Source organism: Poecilia reticulata, chromosome 2, assembly GCF_904066995.2.
Source record: "Poecilia reticulata chromosome 2, P_reticulata-male-v2, whole genome shotgun sequence".
Taxonomy (NCBI): domain Eukaryota; kingdom Metazoa; phylum Chordata; class Actinopteri; order Cyprinodontiformes; family Poeciliidae; genus Poecilia; species Poecilia reticulata.
Window position 1 is genome coordinate 20299384 of NC_088831.1, and position 20534 is coordinate 20319917.

Here is a 20534-nt window from a genome sequence, read left to right on the forward strand (position 1 = left end):
GCGGTTGTAGGATTTCTCTTTTGTCTTTGGTAAAACACCACGAGTCGTTTCTCCCACTAGTGCTACACTCACACGTTTGTTCGGGGTTTTTTTCACGCAGAATGCTTCCCGCTCTTGGAGCAGTCTCCGATCCGCTAGCATCTACACCAGAGGTCACTCCAACCAAACCGACACCTCACTTTATAGGCATACCAGAGTAAAATTTTTGGTTCACAGCAGAATTTGATTGCGTGTTCAGACCTCAAACGAACCAGACTTTCTAGGCAAACGGACTGGCGTTTGTTTAAAGCGGACTAAACAGGGCTTGTGTGAATGCAGCCTAAATGCAGCCTATCAGTCCCTCCAGTTTTTTGCAATTCTGTGTTCACAAAAATTCATGCAGAATCAACATATACATTTCCCACGCTAATACATAATTATGATGGGGTTTGTTTTGAAAATCTTATACAAAAATGATCAAAAACATTGTGTTTAAGTGACTGTTAGCTTCCACCTGCAGTATTTCTTCAGCCTTACTTGAAGTGAAGTTGGTCCGTGATTGATACGTCGAGTAAGAAAAAGTCACATTTAACATCACGCTTATGTGGAAATATTGCAAAATTTCCTTGCAAATGTTTCTAAAAATTTGCTTCACAAATTTTGATTGGAATTTTTTTTTTAATTATTAATTTTTTTTAAGTTTTTTGTTTTAAAAAGATTAGGAATATTATTTATTTTCAAAAAGTACTTACTGAATGCAGACAGCTGCTTACTAATATTTTGTAACAGTTTGTTAATGGGCTGTATAAATACATTCTGGCACAACCGGCCTTTGAGAACAATTTTGATCTTGATATGAAAATAAAGGTTTTATACCCCTGATAGACATAGATAGAAAACAAGTAAACTGACTGCTGAAGAAAGCTAAAAGGAAAAAAAAGTGACAACAAAAAAAACGAAGCTTTTATGCTAATAACGCACAACATGGAGAACATCAGGTTTTTTGGGGTTTTTTTTACAATGTTGGGTCAACTGTGTCTAAAATAAACAGCTTCAAAGTTACGCAACATCGCCCTGGAAACGCCTCATAAATATTCATGCTGCCACTCGGCGCGCCTGACGTTAATTGATGGAAAACAGATTTTGTAGCATCAAGATGGCAGTTACTGCATGCTCGTGTGATTGAATGGATGGATTTGCGAGTGTGCTTCCAGTAAACAGCACCGTGTCGAACCGCTGCGCATCTGTGATGAGAGTGCGCATGAAAGCATTCCTCCTTTAGTTCAGGTTCTTTGATTGAGTTATTTTGCCAACATCGTGACAGTTACTGCGGCTGTGTAATTGTCTCTAGAACCGAGGTGGTTTCCTTTTCCCTCCCAATGAAAATCCTCTCTGCCCTTGAGGGAGAGAGCTGTAGGCAAGACGCATTTAGATGCCTAGATCTGAATTATGGCCATCTTTGTGGGTTCATTGAGGCGTGAAAGCTGACTTCTGGTGCATGTGGGGGATTTTTAGGAGGCATTCGCAATACAAAGCATGTTCTGAAACCGTAGGTGTTGATGCCGATGCAGCTTGTTAAATAATTCATGCCTCTCGAACTTTGTCACAGTTTAACACACCTGAGCTAACCTAGCAAACTGTTGCACTTCTTCTAGCAGCAGTTCTGCAATTATAGACACTCAACGCCACCGCAACTGCTCAGCTGATGCTACCAGTTTTAAACTGTAACTTGGTCAGAACATGCAGAAAAATTAGCCCATAGGGCAAACACAAAAGCAGTGTCCAGAGGAACTGATGTCAATATCCATACCGGTATCGATACTGGGGGGATACTCTAGATTGGTATCTGTGGCAATATTCCTGATCCGTAAAAGCACATCTATTCAGTCCAACTCTATGAGGAATGTCATGCTTTATGAGGAATGTCATGCTTTATTATTTACTTTACATTATGGTAAAGTAAATACCATAATGTATTATGGTATTTACTTTACCATAATGTAAAGTATGGTAAAGAATATCTTTATTCACTTTATTCACTATTAATAAAGTGAATAAAGATATTCACTTTATCAATACTTTATTGATAAAGTGAATATCTTGAATCCTGCTCACTTTCCAATTAATCAAAAGTGTGTTAATCTATAATGTAAAATCTCAATTAAAATCAATTCAAATTTAAATTTAAAAAAAAAGGCAAAAAAGCTGAAAGGGTGGGTGCCGTTTCAAGGCACCGTACACAAATTTACCATGAAGCCAGCAGAGCTCCTGATTAGTCAGTCCAGTCTGGTCAGTCTGGCAGTAATCACTTCCCCATCCCATCAAACCTCCTGTGTCTCAGTTCTGTTTAGTCTCCGGTGGCATCATGTAACCCGCTGCTCATCCCTTTCCATGACAACGGATAAACAGCAGCAGTCACCTGCCTGGTGGGGTATCCATGAGAGAGACGTTTGTTTTTCATAAGTTGAGGAAATGAGGTTTAGCGGATTGCAGCGATAGAAAGCATGCACGTCACCATAGCAACACAAAAACCTGAATCCAGCCAGTTTAGTCGCAGCATTGATAAGCATCTTAATTCCAGAGAAAACTCATGACATCCAAAATGCAGCTTTTATTTTGCATGATGCCAACGTAAAATTCTCGTGCACATTTGCTTCTGCAACCACAAAGCTTCAAACAAACCCTCCTTTCAACCAGATCACTCAATTACATGGAAGTTATTTAACCAAAATGTGCAAATGAGTTCAAATATAATTTTTGTTTTTGGAAAATAAATAACAGAGAGCTGATCAACTTGAAGAAATGTGTTGCCTGCATGTTAATGAGTTTTCTGGCTACAACAGAAGTGTTGGGTATTATCATTTATATACCCTCAGTGACAATAAAGAGTCACCTTTATTAACCTTCTAACTTACTTAGCGCAGCAGATGTCATGGTCGGACAGTGGATAGGGAACCGCGTTGCTCCGTCAGACCATCAGTTCACAAAACAACACACACACTGATCGCATGTAGGATCAGTGCGACCCTGCCAGACTGCGCAGAGATCAAAAATCTCATGGGATCAAAATGACCACGGCAGGGTTAACAGTATTTGCTCTTAGTGTTATGTCCCAAAGAGGTGAAGAAACATCAAAGTCCCCGGTCCAGTTCAAGACCTAAACGTTTACTTTCAAGTTTTAAGCCAATTGGTCAAATGTCATTTAGCTTAATTTTAAGAGTCATAAATGATTTTCAAAAATTTTTTTCATTTACCAAAACAAGTAGCAATAAAGATGAACTTAAAAAACATCAGAAAAACAACAAAAAAAAACCAATGCTGATGTTGCATTTTAGTGTATAAATTCATCAAAACGAACAATCCAAGGCTCTGACATCTCAACCAACCACTCAGCAGCACTACTGTTACCATCTCCAGGATTGCAATCAGGAATCAGTCCTGAAACTTGATTGGATTAATTCCACCAACTTCCCTAAAAACCCAACACTGACAAGCAACAAAGCAATATTTTTTTTTTCCTCATAAATAAGCACTAAATGCCAAAATGAATCTAAATGAAGAGCTTCTGTAGCCTTTATTTAAGCAACTTCAACGGTTAGCACCAAGAATTTGTCCTTTTAATGACATGCTTCTGCAACAAACACTTTGTACACACAGTATTGTGCAATGGCGAAACTATTTTAAACCTTTTTGACTATTTTGGAAGGTCAAAGTTCATCCTTCCTGAGAGCATAAAAAGTTAAAGACTTTCAAATAAATTGAAATGTCAAATGAAGTTGGGAAGATGGCACAAAATCAATATAAAAAGGCATGAAGGTTGGCTGTAGAGACGATAGAAGATCACAGCGGCCAACTGGTTGGGGAATTCATAGACTGAATTTTTTTTTTCAGTTTGAGTGATCGGTCACCGATCAGAGCCGATTAAGCTGAAAAAGGCAGCAGCTGATTTCCCTGAGCATCTCTAATCAAGACAAAGGACAACACATGCTACAAATTAGCTATAGCTCGTTTCTTCATGAGCAATGAAACACAACAACCCACTTCCATGCTTTCCACTGTATTCTTTAGAACCATGCCTTTTCACTAAGAAGCTACCGTGACGCACTCTTGCAGCTCAGTCGATTCTTTTTCTTCTCTGGCCTTTAAAGGCTCTCGCCACAATGGCTGTAGTCCATAGAGATGATAAATGGGAGCAGGAGGAAGGCACCACCCCACATGGACACAAGTAATGTTTCACACCTTCCTCACCAACAGAAGGCAGCCTGATAAACAAAACCAGCACAGACAAACAACGCCTCACCATGCATCCCTGCTTAATGTAGAGGAGTTAAATACTTAATCCATCATCGCCCTCGTACGTTTAATTTTTTGCGGGTACGAAACATGGAGGACCGTATCGGTTGTTGGGCGTGTCCCAATCAAGCTGTTAAGTCGTTTTACTCAACAAGCTCCACCCACACTAATATATACATAGAGCTGCTATTTTAGACAAATATCAAACTGCTACGCATGCAGAGCTGATCCCTTTGTGTTTTTGCGGCCTGAGGTTGGAAAGCAATTTCACTCGGAGCAGTGATTCATTACATTTTGTTCTACACTGTTACGCCTTTCAAAATTTGCAATTACTTTCAGAAATCTGGAGGGGGCTTCCTCCCACACACACACACACATCCACACACACAGATGACTGAATGATTGCACAGCAGCTTCAAAAGACCAGATGACACTGGAAAACAGATCTACCACACACACACTCAGCAGGAGAACTCAGCAGAACCCTGGGGGAGTGACACATTTGTTAAATATTTATTAGTGAATGCAAATGTTAACTTGGTAAAATCTTAATCATATATGAACAGTTCAACTCTAGAGCCTAATTCCTGTTAAACAAGCTGTAGGTAACCAGGTCTGCTCAGTTGGTTTTTGCAGTCACTACATAACTTATGCTACCATATTTAATACAGAATAGCCCTCTAATGATCCAATGAATTGACTTTTCAGTTAATGGTTTCTTCAAAATCTGTGTTTTAAACAGGCCATCTGCCACTGTATGCAGTCACACTTTCATTGTTTATGATCAAAAATTTCTTCAAAGCAGCTTTAGCAACATAGCAGGTTCTCACTTATTCTTACTTTGCATGTGGCGGTCCAAACTTAAAGAAAAAAATATGGAAATGTAACAAAAAACTTTGGGTGTGAATGGAAATTTTACGATTTTTAATCTCCAGCATCATCAATTTATTCAACTTAATTCAACATCATTTTTGTTTTTAACCATTGTCCAATACCATAAAACCTGGACACCTGGTTCCTGACCACCAATCCTCACTTTTCCTTGAGGTCTTATTTTCCCATTTCAATTTCAGGTGGGTTTATGGTGTCACATCCCTGCCAAAAATTAAACAATCACAACAGCGCGTTTATTAACAGTGCGTAGCTCTGATCAAAGGCATTTTAATTTATTTGTGGATGCGTGAACGCAGCACAGTTTGCAGTAAAATGCGCTAACTCCACCCATCTGGACGCTCTCACCAGTAACTTGTGCTCATTCTCTGCTTAATGGGTGTATTTGTCAGTATGGGGGCGGTAACTCATTCTGATTGGCTGGAATTCCAACTCAAATCCAACACAGCCAATCAGACCAATCACAAGAACTACTGCCTGCAACTGACAAATACGCCTGCTAAAACAAGAGAGAGCACATTTTACCGCTATTCATACTGCGTTCATGGACCTGCGTACAAAAGAAAATGCCCATGATCAGAGTTATGCGTTCTCTTAGGTTATAAATGCGTACTGTTGTGATTGTTCAACATACTCCTAAGAGTTTTTACCAGGAATATGATGCCATATTTTTTAAATACCAACCACAAAGAAAAATGTTGGTTCCTTAACAGCCATGGTAAATCTGAAAATAAAAATAGCAGATTTTACAAAATAACCCCCTTTATGCATCAACAAACATGTTATTTTTATTTCGCCCTCCAAAAAACAGACTGATTCTGATTTCCGGCTGGCGTCTCGCATCTCCACTAACAAGTGTGGAAAATGCTCTTTTTGTGCTTTCATAGACAGAATGAAGCGTTATTGAATGGATGATAGACTTCCCTTTGAAAGGAAATAGCGTGGTGATATAACATCACAAGATCTAGTCCTTTAGATCCGTCAGCCCAATAAATGAGCTTTTATCACTGAAAATCTGGAACCAGGGTGAATGGGTCACATCAATAGTGATACAAAACAGGAATAGAAAAGCAAAATCATAAAACACAGACGGCATATTTACAAAAACCAGGCCGGATCACATGCTGAACTCCTACTTCTGCTTTTAATTTTGCTGAAAAGTAGCTTTGTCGCCTAATTCATAAAGACTTATTGCTGTAGCGTTCCCATATGTGGGAACTTGAAAACAATTAGTTAAATTTTTTGTTGGCAGCTTAAATATTTTTTTATTCTTGTTGAGCAGTAAAATGCAGCTTCTTGTCTCTAAATAACATTTAAAACTGTATGTTTGAAATAAAGTGGTTCAGATGTAAACTGTGTCGTTTTTACAGCCAGGATGTGTTTCTAATACGGAGACAGTGATCGTTTTTATACATTTCAAGTTTCTAAATGACAGGAAGCAAGAATGTTGGAGATAATAGGAATGGATTTTTTGGCAGCAAGTGAGAAAATACAGCTGTGATGACAGCTTTAGAAAAAACAAGACAGCTCCACAACAGAAGAAAAAACAAAAAAAACTGTTTGCCAAATTCCTGCTGCAGCTGGAAATTTAGAAAAGCTCAAGAGACCGCATATCATTTAGTTCCTCTGCTGTTCCCAAACTCCAGCTGGCGGCGAAAACAGCAAAACCAAATTTTCCTCATTTCACAATATTACAGTAGAAGAGGAGAGGAAATCCATCTTATTAATAGCATTGAACTCCTCAGGGAGCGGCCAGATCTCTGATGACCTCATCTGACCGAGAGGAGACCGGACACGTTGAGGAAAAAGAGCCGACGTTTTCATGCCACATACAATTTTAAATCGATTTAAATTATTTTATTTTTGTTTTTGTTTTTCCAAAAACAAAATGGCAGAGAATATTTTCAAAAAGCAGCTTTTATTTCAAGTCTTGTACGATGGAGCATTAGGGCCTGGTTACAAGAATTTTAATTTAATAATAAAAAATAAAAACCAGCTATAATATTAGCAGATAAAAGGCATGGAAAAAGCAACAAAAAAGTTTTAAAATTAGAAGAAAAAAGTCTTGAGAGTGAAAACGCTTAGCTATCAGGATCTGAAAAGAGCAGCTCAGTTTGTTTCTTCATAGTAGACGGTTGTTTGCATGTTTGTTGCAAAGTCCTTCTATAAAAAATTAGTTGACGCTGATGTATTGAAAGATTTTGTATCTTAGGAATAACATCACAAAATGCTAAACATTCCTCGTTTTAAGTTTTTGGTATTTTTCTTGTAGGAGTTCTCATAAAATTGCAACTTTAAACTCCTAATATTACGACTTTATTCACATAAATAAAATTGTATCTGATGTTCCATCATAGATTTGTCCTGGATTTAATGTCCAGATAAATAGAAACTGTAAAACAGGCTTGTCAAACAAGATGGCCGCCCTGGCACACTGACAGTGGGGGAAAAAATAAAATAAAAAATGTAATCTTCAAAAACTAAACATTTGATTATTCAATAAAAAGGATTTATCGTGTAGCCCCAGGGACTCTTCGTGACCCCTCAGTGAACTTATTGAACAGCTGTCGTCAAACGACCTCAACATCAGCAGAACGGTCAACAGCTTTCTGCCTCAGGTCGGTAATGAGCTGAACCGCTGTTAGGATGATGCACTTCATATTTTTGAACTTATATGTTCATAGCCTTCCTGTGATTTTTATGTGTTTAAGGCTATTTTTAGCGATTCAAGCCCGTAGTGGAACACCATATGGGTTTGTGAAGGCTAAAGGGTTCCTTCACATTTTTATCCAGAGTTATGTTTCCAGATTTCCCAGACCTTTTATCTCCTTTTGGGAGATTAAATTAAAAAAGTTCCATTCAAATTTATCAGCTGGACTGATTGATTTTCAGATAAATGATGGGTGTGTAGTGCAGTGTTAATTAGAAATCTATCCCTCAGTTTTCCAGACTGTGCAGGAAGGCTGCTGTTTGGTGTAGATTAAAATACAACCATGGTTATTAAACAAAACCAGGAGTTTACATTTACTGTCTGAACTTAAATAAGACCAAATTTCTCTTGCTTCAGGTCAGTTACAATAGCCAGCATTATTTCAATTTGATAAATGCAACAATGAGGGAGAGAAAGTGTTAGTCGTATTTAAAAAAAAAAATTCAGCTAAATGAATTCTGCATTTTCTTGAGGCAAGTTAAATTCAATGGTTTTCTTAAGATAAGTTACTTTCCTGAAAGTTTTCTCAAGATAATGAATCAATTTCCTGAAATATTCACCTATCCCGAGAAAATGACAAATTCTCACGTCATCTCAGGATAAGTGAACTTCCCTCCATCTCGAGAAGACGTCAGGAAATGTTCTCGCCATCTCGAGAAATCATCAGGAAATTAAATCTCTGATGGTCAAGAAAACCGCAAGAGAAAAAGCACATGTGGAAACCATCAGCTCTCTGCTTCCATACATTTATGTCTAAAATGAAAGGCTACATTATATACTCTGCATTTACATCATGTCTAATGAATCATTTTACCGTCTTATAAGGGGGTCAGAGCCAACCACACTGAGGCTGCATCCATGTCTGCAGGTAACAGGTGTGTGTCTGATGTGTGTTTATATTTCCTGGCTGGTTTCTTGCACTACTACAACGTGTCGTGCTCCAGAGTGCAGAATGATCTTCATCTGGCCAGAACAACTGTGTAGAATAGCTAATTTCAAGCTGGAACATAATCTTACGCTCTCAGCAGCTCTTTTGCAAAGCATTATGCTTGTTTCATACTTAATGTTTACTCAAAGTGCCATTTTCTGGTTCGCTAGCTTTGCGGTTATTAATGACCTCCGTCTCTCGCTGCCGAGCGCTCCAGTCGGCTCAGCGTGTCAAATGTTTAGTTATTCCTCTACCGCCACTTATGGGAACGATCCTTTTCAAAGATGATGTTTCCGGCTAGCGTTGGAGGAGTCGCTCTTTGGGCTGGAAGCACGGCTTTACGCCACTTACAGAAACCCATTAGCCTCAGCGCGTTGACCCGACTGCTACAGGTCAGGGAAAAAATAACATGTGGGAAATGTAAACAGCTTGGGGAGTATTTATGTACTGAAGCAAGCTGTGTAGATAAATAGCATTTCACCACGAGACGCATGTTTTAAATGCTAAAACCTTCAATAATTCTAAATATTGTTGTTTGTGCTCCAAGTTTTAGCTTCTTTGGTTTGGGATCTTGATTTTCTTAAAGATTCTTTAAGATTATCAATGATACAAGATAAAATCATCTACTCCTGTGTTAACTGTGCTACCAGGTGGCTGATTACTGCTAAAATACATAAAACACCTGATCAACCATGACAAAACAACAAAACAAACAGGAATGAGATCGAAAATGAAACTAAATTAGAACTAAATGATAAATTTAGGCGCTTCGATGTTCCTGATTAATGCAGCACGTCTCCTGCTGTGATGATGATTTATCACAACAGAAAAAAAGCAAAGGCTTGGTCAGGCGTCATTAACAATAAACGGTGACACCAAGTGAGGTGCAGTTGTGCCTTTAAAGTCTGTAACAAAAAAGCTTGGGCATTTTCATTCTACTCCAGCATCCAGTTCTCTTTTTAAAACCATGTTCAGTAAATTTCCAAGATCAAACTAACCAAGCAAACACCGTCCAATTTCTGACTGTCGCCAAACTGTCCTTCCTAATCCTGGCAAAAGCAGCGCCATAAATCAGTGTGCTTTGATAGCCGACGGTTTAAATGGTGTGCTGCTCCAATGTGTGCCTCCTATCAAACCAAATCAACCGAGTTCATTATTAAGAATTATATTAGCTAGCCTTAATTGACGTACAGTTGTGTGAAAAAAAGTGTTGCTATCTTCCTGAAATATCCAGGCCCAGTGCTGCTTGGCACGCTATTGGCTGCTGTCTGAAACCCCAAGACTGGAGCTTAGGGAAGAACATTCTGCTGTAGCGCCAAGATGGTTTCCACCATCTACCATGTTGATGCACATTAAAGTACATCTGGTGTGTGAAATATAACGTTATAAGAGTTTTTAGAGGTGGTCTGAGGTGTTCACACTTTTCATTATTTATGGGGAACTACGGTCCCCGAACCAGGCGAATACTGGAGCTCCACTGTAAAGTAGGGGTGCACCGATTTATCGGCCAGACGATTTATTGGTGTCGATTTCCTTAATTTTGGGAGATCGGCTAATGTCATCATCCTCGCCAAAGGTCTAAAAATCAACCACTGTGCTTTTCTTTTCTCCTGTGAGAGAGGTTTGACTGACAAACCAGCCGACCAGGTCATGTCTGCACATTTACAGTTAACAATAGTCACCCCAATTCAGCAACCTTCTTGATATATTGAGCAATATTTCAGACAAAAAACTCTTATCGGCCAAAATTGGAATAGGTAAGTCAGGCTTTTTAAGAGATTGGTAATCGGCAATCAGCCAGAAAACTGCAATCGGTGCACCCCCACTGTAAATGATATTTAAAACTGATGTAGTAAAATGTAGGAAACAGTAAAGTATAGTCATCATACCAGTAAACTGATACCAGTAAAAGTCTCAGGTTAACACTTTTGTGAAATATCTAGAGCACAATCAGCAGGGTTGATTCGTTCAGCTGCCGAGGCGACATCAATATGTTGGGGAAACTAATCCACTTTGTTGTTGATTTCAGAAATAAAAAGGTTTCAGAAATTACAACATTGTCTGTCAGGCTGTTGAGCCGTCTTTGTAGGTCTGCTTTGAAAAAAAAAAAAAAATATATATATATATATATATATATATATATATATATAAAACAAAAAGCCAACAACACCTTCTAGTGCACTGCATGTCTGAAAACTCATACAGTACACTAAATGATGCCTGAAGAAAAAACAACAAACAGAGGCTCCAACTTAAAAAAAATGGGGGAGTAAACTTAAGACACTTTTAATCCACTAATTTATTATGCCATGATTTATGCAGCAGAGATCCATCAGTAGTTTCATCCACATCAAACTAAGAATACTTGTACTTTTGGATACTTTTCAGGTTGTGGGGCGAGTTATTTTCTGTGCCATAATCAGCCACCCATGCACAAACACACATAGTAGGCTTGGTGGGCAGTTTCAGGTTTTTCAGCGAGTACACTCTGAATAAAGATGGAGCTGATTCAGTCCCATTCTTCAACTTCACCTTAAATCAGCAGCTAGATTTATGAAAGCTGGACAAGAGTGGGTGTTCCAACAGGAAATCTATACCAGCCCTAGTTAAAAGTTTGCAAACTGTGTTTAAAACCTAAATCCATGGTAGCAAACCAACCAGTCTGAAACATTGCTACCGTTTCTGATAACACCAAACAGAATCATAACAGAAGCTTGTTGATGGCTACCAAACATGTTGTTGACACAAAGGGACATTAAAGTTTTAAAAATTGGCACAATAAATCAAATTTTCTGCTTTTACCAGCTCAGTCTGTGCTTCACCACAACTAAACGTCTGTCTTTGATGGATGTGGCTGTTCTAAAAGCTTTGGACGTAATGAGATTAATGTTATGGATCAGACTTAATAAGAAAGCTTTACATCAAGACCCTTGTTAAAAACAAACCTGCCGTCCAACTACATGCACAATGGAACGCATAACACATGAAATGTCCAGCTCAAGAAAATACTGCAGTCCAGGCAATACTTTGCAATAAGTGGTTGACAGACTGGTAGCTGGCGGGGTAAGAGACTCAACAATCTAATCCTTTCTCAATCAGTTATATATTCTATGCCTAAACAATGCAAAGGTATAAAGGCAACAACAATATTTAGTCTGGATGCTGCTGCCGAGTCAATGAGAACCAAAACAAGCAGGTTTCAGTGTCATTGGCTACGTTTCTGTCGACCGTAAAATTTTGCAAATTGAATTTTACAAAATAAAATTTCGCTTAACGGAAACAACAATTTAAAAAAGAAAAATAAACTCACTTATGGATAAGTTTTTATCTTTGTGGTTTTTTTGGCTGGATTGAAATTAGTGTATTTCGCCCGTCATGTGATCAACAACTGCAGGGTTTCCCTCAGTGTATTATAAGCCTGGCAGGCCTCCGGGCTTTTCTTGTGCCCCCACCAGGCTAAACATTGCTATTCATTTAAGTCTTTTTAAAATGTTTGCATTATTTAACACTTTATATAGTTGGTGTTCAGGTGTTAATCTTCCAATCTTTCAATAACATAACTATCAAGTGATATTTTCAAATTTCCTGTCAACTTGACATTTTTTAACTCAAACACACAACGGGCTGCTGTATGAATGACTGCCGTAGCACCCAACCACCGGGGTTAGCAAGTTTTCTGGGGGATCCTTGAAGTGGATATTGCCGGCGGAAAAGCCGAAGACGACGGAAGTTGCAGAAGGATGATAGAGCCGCGTGTTTTTTAAATGACTTATCGTCTGAACAAACTTATTTACGTACGATTTTAATTACGTTTCTTGTTGAACGGAAAAACGGCAATTGTGAAATTGTGTTTTTTCGACATTAGCAGAATATCCACAAAAGTTTTGCACGCTATGTACTGGATACTGGACTCTTGACTTTTCCCAGTCAGGATTCTGACTTCAGCTGATCTTGTTGCATTCACGGCTGGAAACAGGAAAAAAATCTAACGTCTGAGGACAAACGGAACGCAACATTAACTCCACATGAATTACCATGGAGACCCAACCATCCTCAAGCGGTCCAACTTTATTATACCGAAATCCGAGAGTCTCAGCTCAACATAGAAGACAGGGCATTGTAGTAGGGCTGCAAAATATTCAAAAATAAAGCAACAACACCATAGCTTTTGAATACTGTAATGATGATATCAGTTGCGATAAATCCTCGGTTTCCTCATGTCTCTTTCTAAGCTGCAATTAGGACGCTCACTCTGACTGTCAGCACTTGGGCACTATCACATGTTGCAGGGGTGGACATCTACTGTAGTGAGACTCCATCCGATAGGCTGGAGTATCGGATGGAGTCTCACATCTACTGTAGTGAGACTCCATCCGATAGGCTGGAATATTAATATGCATGCAAGATGTGAATTCCTGACACATGACACACTGTTTGATGCGACTTGATGCAAGCAACTGGACATCCAGAGAACAGGAAATTCTCACCAAAATGCATTATAAACACTAAATATTACTGTACTGCATGATTTTATACAAATTATGTTGTTGTTGTGTTGTTGTAGGCCTTCAAGTAACAGTTATTTAGTATCAATTATTCTAAAATTAATTAATTGGATAAAAGGAAAATTGGCCCATCCTGCAGATGTTTCATTTAACAAATCATCTTTTTTATATATTAGAAATACATTGAGATGGAAATAAATCAACCTATTCCTTTATTAAATAAAAAAAATTGCATTTTACTGCCTAAAATGTAATAGCAAATGATTTCTTTAGTGAACATTTTATTATTTGTAACAAATTAAGCATCTGCAGCTAAAACCAGATTTTTAACATCAACATGTGAAAAGCTCAGGCCTTTCTGTATGACTCATCAGTTCAGTGTAGGACTGATGTGTCGGTAATTTTATTAGCCAAGCCATTAAAAATTGGACAATAACAGGAGCTTGACATGAGATTTTTAATTAATTTTTTCTTTTTATAGAATTTGAACCAGGTGAAACTAAAACTATGCCACTTGAGGAGTTCCATGTAGAACATATTTGTAAAAAATTGTTTTTCATTTCATCTTAAATGGAAGAAGTATACATTTTTTGTAAAGTTTTGGCTTAATTACTGCTATTTTTGTACACTCCAGTTAATGACTAATCGATTACTGAATTAGTTGATTACCATTTTAATAATCAATTCATCACCATTAATCCCATTAATTGTTTCAGCCCTTGTTTGTTGTGAATCAGCACTATATAAATAACCTGATTTCTATAGATTTTCCGGATGACATCTGCTGCATCTCCTCTGTTGCAACTTTACAGCATTTTGGTAAATTATGCACAAAACAAGCAATTCCACACTAGAATTCCTGCCCTAGTTTCTGCAGGAAAACCCTCTGCACTAGTAATTTTACTCCTCCAGGAATAACACTTGATAGACGACGCGTATGCACATCTTCCAGGGCTCTGGGTTCCAAATAGCACAACATGCCATTTGGAAAAACCCTGAATATCATCTATAAGAGAGGAGCAGCAACAAAGCAGCAGAGACTCCGCCACACCAAATCACACATGCAAATGCAACAACAACAACATCCAGCTCAAAACCAACAGATTTTAAAGCCTGTTTTAAACAGACGAGGGTGCGAGCTCGTAAACCTCGACATGATCTGCCAGCAGGAAGAAAAAAAAATTATTCGAGAACAGGGCCGAATTGATAAAATGTCTGTTGTTTCAGAACCTGAACAATAAAACCCGAAGGAGACACAAAAGGTGGCAGAGCTCACAGGAGAGCGCAGATGTGCTGAGAGGCGAGGGAGGAGGGAACACCTGTGTTGATGTGTCTGGAAAGGTTCAGCAGAGCGTGCATCCTTCTGCCAACAACGCCACACCTTTCAGCCGCCGCAGCAGACCTGTATGACCGGTGATAAACGCTTTCCTGGCTAAGCTTTAAGCTTTAAAGGCCCCTACACACTTTAACTGAACCTGGGCAGTTGTTCATATTCGCACATACCTTTCTTACAAGAGCGTAGACCACCTGGGGGACACCCCTCCCGCTTCAGTGTACGTCGACCCCCTACCCTTGGGGGTTCCCACTTCCTCTTTTACAAAGCGTTCACAGAGCTAGTGTCACACGTCCACCTCGAACAATGATGTTACAGTTTCCATCAAGGAGTTATTTAACGTTCAAAAGTCCTATTACTGGGGCCAGGATTTACATGCTAAATGGAGTAAAGCAATGCTAGTCATCATGCTAGCCACTCAACATGCTAGTGACTGCCCTCAGTCACTAGTCATTTGCCCAATTCTTTTACATATTAGCTATGTTTAGTATGGTGAATGGAGAAAGTGAATGAAAGTTCACATGTTCGTGATGCCCCACACGCTACTGACATCATTTAAGCTAAATATGCTAACATTAGCATTTCATTTTAGCTTCTATATTAATGTTTGTGTACTGAATGGATAAAGTCAGCGTTTACAGCATTTTGGTAAATTATGCACAAAACAAGCAATTCCACACTAGAATTCCTAGTGTGGAATTCTAGCATGTGGGTTATCACACATGCTGGTGATAACCCACATCCTACTGGTTGTGCCAACATACCAGTTGCTCTACATGCTAGTGACAACCCTCATGCTAACATTAGCATTTCAGCTAAATTAAGCATTTTAGCTACTTTTTATACATTAGCTAGATTTAGCATACTGTATGGAGTTATCTGACTTCACATGACAGTGACATCCCACATGTTACTGACAGCTAACCTTAGCATGTTAGCTAATTTTAGCCTATACTCTAATGTTTGCACACTGAATGAAGTTAGTGTTGGTCAACATGCTAGGGATATCTCGCATCCTACTGGTAGTGTCAACATGCTAGTCACTCTCCATGCCAGTGATAGCTGTTATACTATTGTTAGCTGTACAGCTAATATAAACATTTGAACTACTTTTTTATACATCACATGAATGGAGTCCATGTTAGTCAACATGCTAGTGATACCCCATGGTGCTGACATCTAGCAAACCTCAACAGTGTTGCTAATTTTCAGCATCAAAACCCTTGATTCAGGTGTGAACAATGCACTTTAAAATTTTTTCTGAAATTTTACAGTTACAGTAGGTATTTAGTGAAGAATTTTACAAATGTACATAATTCCTCATTATCTCAGTTAATCATTTTTCATGTCACCTGCGAATACAAAGCCGTATAGTGGAAACAGACTAGTTGAAAAGAAATATCAAAATTGCTGTCCGAGAGCATTTCTGCATAAAACACGGGAACAAACGTCTGACCAATCACACAACACTTTGCACAGAGCTAGCAGCCAGAGCGGGAAGCCGTTCGACTCACCTGTGCCTGTTCTCATCGTGTCCTCCCTGTCCGTGAATTATCACCTGCCCTGAGCCGTGCTTCCCCTCTTTGGGCGAGTCGATGTGCGGGATGAGCACATCCTCCAAGCCCAGGTCGAAGCGCTTGTGCTTGGAGTTGTCCGGGAGGAAAAAGAAGGCCCCGAAGCATAGGGTGATGAAGGCACTGAGAATGAGGAGGAGGATGAACTTCTCCGACAGCCTCAACGTGGCTCTGTGGTGCGTGAAGGAGGAGGCGCCCGGAGACAGAGTGGGTATCCTGCGGCCCGACAGCGGCAGCAGAGCCGGCGTCGTCATAGTTTCTGGGTCGGGTTAAAGAGTCAACTTGGGGGAGGGGGCAGGGCGGGGGGCGGGTGTCGGTTTCCAGGTGCCACAGAGGTGGTGGGGGTGTAGCGGCATGCGTCGGCTGCCGGGCGTTATTATCTCATCCCTGCGTTGGGGCGACGGGAAGCAAAAGGGGAACGAGGCGCCTCGGCGAAGAAGCGACTGGTCGGGAAGGAACGGGTCATGGTGAATCTGGGAAGAAAAGACAGGCGTTACTAATGGCGTCCATTTATAAAACAGTTACCAGATGTAGGAGCAGATCTGCTGGCACTCCTGACAAAAGGTAATTAGCTTTTTTATTGCAGCAGGACAACCTCACGCTGAAAGAAATGTGAAAAATCCAACGTTCCATTTGAGAACATTTATCCAATAAATAACAGAGGGGCACCGTTGTTGGTAATCTGAAAAACAGCTATTAAAATTCAATTCAAAGACACTTTATTCATTCCAAAGGGAAATTAAATATCATAACTCATATCAATCCAAGTATCTCTGTAGATGGGACTACAGAGATACCACATACCAGAGATACCACATATCTCTGGTATGTGATATCTGCTGCTGTGTGACAGTCTCATGACTGCAAACGCTGCTAATCCACCTCGTTTGCTTGTGCTGCGCCTCCTTAGACCTCCGTCTGGTGGCATGGTTAGAAAGCCGTGAGGCTTTCTAACCAGAGAGGTGTTGGGAGTTGCGGATGTCATCCTTTCCTGCTCTATTATGATGAGAGATGGTTTGACTGTAACTGCACTGCAGCTGGAACGATTAATCGGATTAATAGTGATTAATCGACTAATGACGTAGTCGTCAACTAATTTAGCAATCGATTAATCTTTGACTGGAGTATGCAGACTCATGTTTATAAATATGTTTCATCTTTAACTCCTGAAGTTGTATAGTTTAAACTGTAAGAAGAATATAAGATTTTTTTATTTTAGAAATCTATAATTAAACACATTTTGGTATCCAAGTAACTGGTTAATCTAAAAAAATATATGTCAACACATCAGCTCTGCACTATATTGTTCAGTTGAGCAGAAAGAGCTGAGCTGTTCGTGGTATAAGTATATTTTTTTTAGCTGCAGATGCAGCCTTTATTACAAACGATCACCTTTTTTTCCATTTTAAAAAGAAATGTGTTTATTTTTATCTTTTAATGTATTTCTGAATACTGAATAAAAAAAGGCTTAAGAGAAATCTGCAGAATATGTAAATTTTTATCTGATTATTCAATTAATCATAACAATAATCAATTGCCAAAATGATCATAAGTTGCTTCCCTAAACTATACCTTACTTTATGATTAGCTTCAAAGAATTTCTATATTATTGGGGTGAAAATATGTTGACACAAAAGCCCCATGAATTTAGCTGTTAGGCTATTAGGTTAATGGTAAGGGAGGTCACCAAGTGGAGTTTACTGACCTCTATTTTAACTGAAACCCCTTAAATCAGATGACAACATGAGGCTTTCACTACCTCACCTGGTCAGCAGGTGTGTGGAGACTCAACTGAACTCTGCTGCAAGCCGGCTTACCTAAAATCCTGTGCTTTGTTCTGCCTTCATCTGAACCTCGATGCGGATCGCTGATCGCATCTGAAACGATCAGCGGCCCGCACTCTTTGGTCCACTGTCAAAAGAGCAACTTGAAAATGAGCCGACCCAAACGAGGGTTTTAAAATTTCATCTTTCCCCTCCCAATCGAACAGAGTCTAAAATACCCTGGTGTGAAACGGCTTCAAGCTGAGTTTTTTGACGACCCAGGTGGTTTTGGTAGGAATCAGAAAGAAGAAATGCATAGAAAAGCACTTCATGTTCTTCACGAAGTTTATGGGAGGACCTGCGACGATGAGGCAATGTTTTTCTTCTAACTACAAAATTGTGCTAGCCTCTTTAATAGTTCGTTAATGACCAAAACAACAGAGAAACGCAGAACACACAGACCTTCTCCAAAAACCTGTGATCCAGTGGAATGAGCTGAACAGAAAACAGTGTGAGAAATGGTTAAAGATCCTTCTCCAAGTATGCATCTCAAGATCGAGATTTGCAACTTTCAAAACAGAAATTACACAAAGTACCAACAGCAGAGGTGCCAACAATTGTGCCAGATTTAGTCAAGAATCATTTCTCAATTTTTAGACATTTTCTCAATGAGGTTACGCATTTTATAGGCTTTATTCGGTTATTCCACAACTTCTCCAGGGAACTATCGGTATCATACGGCGACACGCACATAGAACGACCTGCTCAAGTTTAACACTTCAAAATTACAGAAACATGCCGTGAAAAGTCAAGAAAAATCCACCATTATCAGATGAAACACCAAAAGAGTAAGCAATCCTTTCCTGTGCTGTTTTGTCATATTCACCTCTCACACACACTCACACACACGCAAAATAATCCTTAATCCTCCAGCAATGAGAAAAATGACAAACATATTTCCAAGAGGCTTAAGGTATCAGGAGGCTGTGCAACAACTGTGTGATCAACAGTCCTGGACTCCATCATGATTTTTATTTTTTTCGATTTTGTTGCACTTTGGTACAGATTGTAATCTCGCCTGTCATTAAATCAGAAATACAATTAACAGAACTGGAGAATCGAGATGTCCAATCTCCTTCCAGAGGGGAAATGCGGTGGTAACATGCATTAAAATGTACGAAATATTCCCAATAAATACAACGCGGTCGTTTTCACTGGAACAGACGACAGATTCATCGAATATCTTCGAATGTGCACTTGAAAAAAATGAAGGGGGATAAAAACATCATCCAAGGCTGTGCCCGATTGTGTTGATGGGTGGGCAAATGTTTGACTTCGAGGCAAAGATGGGTGGAAATCAAACAAATTATCCCAGCGATTAAAAGACTAAAACACAACCAGTGAAAGTGCTGTTAACACAAACGATTATCCGCAGGCTGTGTTTGCTCATACCGCGGGTTTTTGTGAACGTCAGCTTGGAGCAGCGATGTATCGGCGTGTTCACAGGCTGAATACCAAGTTCATTTTGTGACAGTGCCAGCCTGTGAGAGCTGATTAGCCTCTATAGAAGCTAACAGCCAGAGAAGCTAACTTCTGCTGCTAATACTGGCCAACAGGAGATGCGGGGAGGAATATCGACTAACGCCAGAGGAAATACATGAATAAAAAAATGTAGATATTCCGGTTTTGACGTATAGGCTTCCTGTTGTGTCAACTACCCAGCTGATGGCGCTTTAAAAGCCCGCCGGGGACGCTAGCTGTGTGGCTAGGCTGCTAACGCTAGCTAGCTGTGAAGCTATAGAGTGACCGAGGCGCCTCCTCGGTGTGCTGCATCACCACCTCTCTCGTTCGCTCTGCGAAAAAAGAAGTCGTGCGGGATTCCCGGTCCACCTTTTAGACGCTGTCCTCATGTCCACGAAGGCTCCAACGCCGCCGTCGTGACCGGCTGCGGGGGCAGCACGGCTCGGAACCACAGAGCAGCGTTCCGGCCAGCTGAGTTCCGCGGCTTTGAGGAGGATGTTGATGACCAGCCGCTCCGCTCTGATGGACCGCAGCGACGGACTGACTGAGCTGCTGCTGCCGCTCCGCGATCCAGCATCAACTACTCAGCCTGCCTCCTCCGGTTAGGGACCGTCTGACTAAAACGAGGCTGGCACAATTACTCAGAGACCATTTGGATTCATGATGTGCAGAAAATGAAGCAATGACCTTCTTCTGTGTACAAACTATAAATATTCACAAGACGCATATATTCACCCACACATATATTTGTTCTCCAATAGCGATAAATAAATGGAGCTGAATATAATGTACCCCAGGGAAACACAATTAAGGCACAGCTGAATCAGTGCCACCATTACCTAAATAAGGGAACATACTCGTGGATCATTTATTACTGCAGGGCAAATATGACTTTAATACTGCTTGTTTGTCTGAGATAAGCTGCTGCGAAATTCACTTTAATGAAATGGAAAGTAACTGCACTAGTGGTGAAATTATTACAGTATATGTCTGCTATAAATATGTACCTGTACTTTGGGTCTACAGTGTTTCCTAGC

The 20534-nt window shown here is 39.8% G+C and overlaps 1 protein-coding gene across 3 annotated transcripts in view; it reads right to left on the minus strand.

The window, feature by feature from the left end:
• The window catches only part of man1a2 (mannosidase, alpha, class 1A, member 2), a 122477-nt gene extending 102365 nt beyond the window's left edge, over positions 1-20112 (minus strand). Inside the window, exons 1-2 of one of the 3 annotated variants that reach the window (XM_081600025.1) lie at positions 19867-20112; positions 16154-16686 (exon numbers count right to left, since the gene is read on the minus strand). In XM_081600025.1, the coding sequence (XP_081456151.1) occupies positions 16154-16467 (314 nt within the window). In that variant the 5' untranslated portion in view covers positions 16468-16686; positions 19867-20112. Of the gene's footprint in view, positions 1-16153; positions 16687-19428; positions 19728-19815 lie in introns of those variants that run through there. The other 2 variants (XM_081600028.1, XM_081600030.1) reach the window with 2 other exon arrangements.
• Positions 20113-20534: the final 422 nt, after the last annotated feature.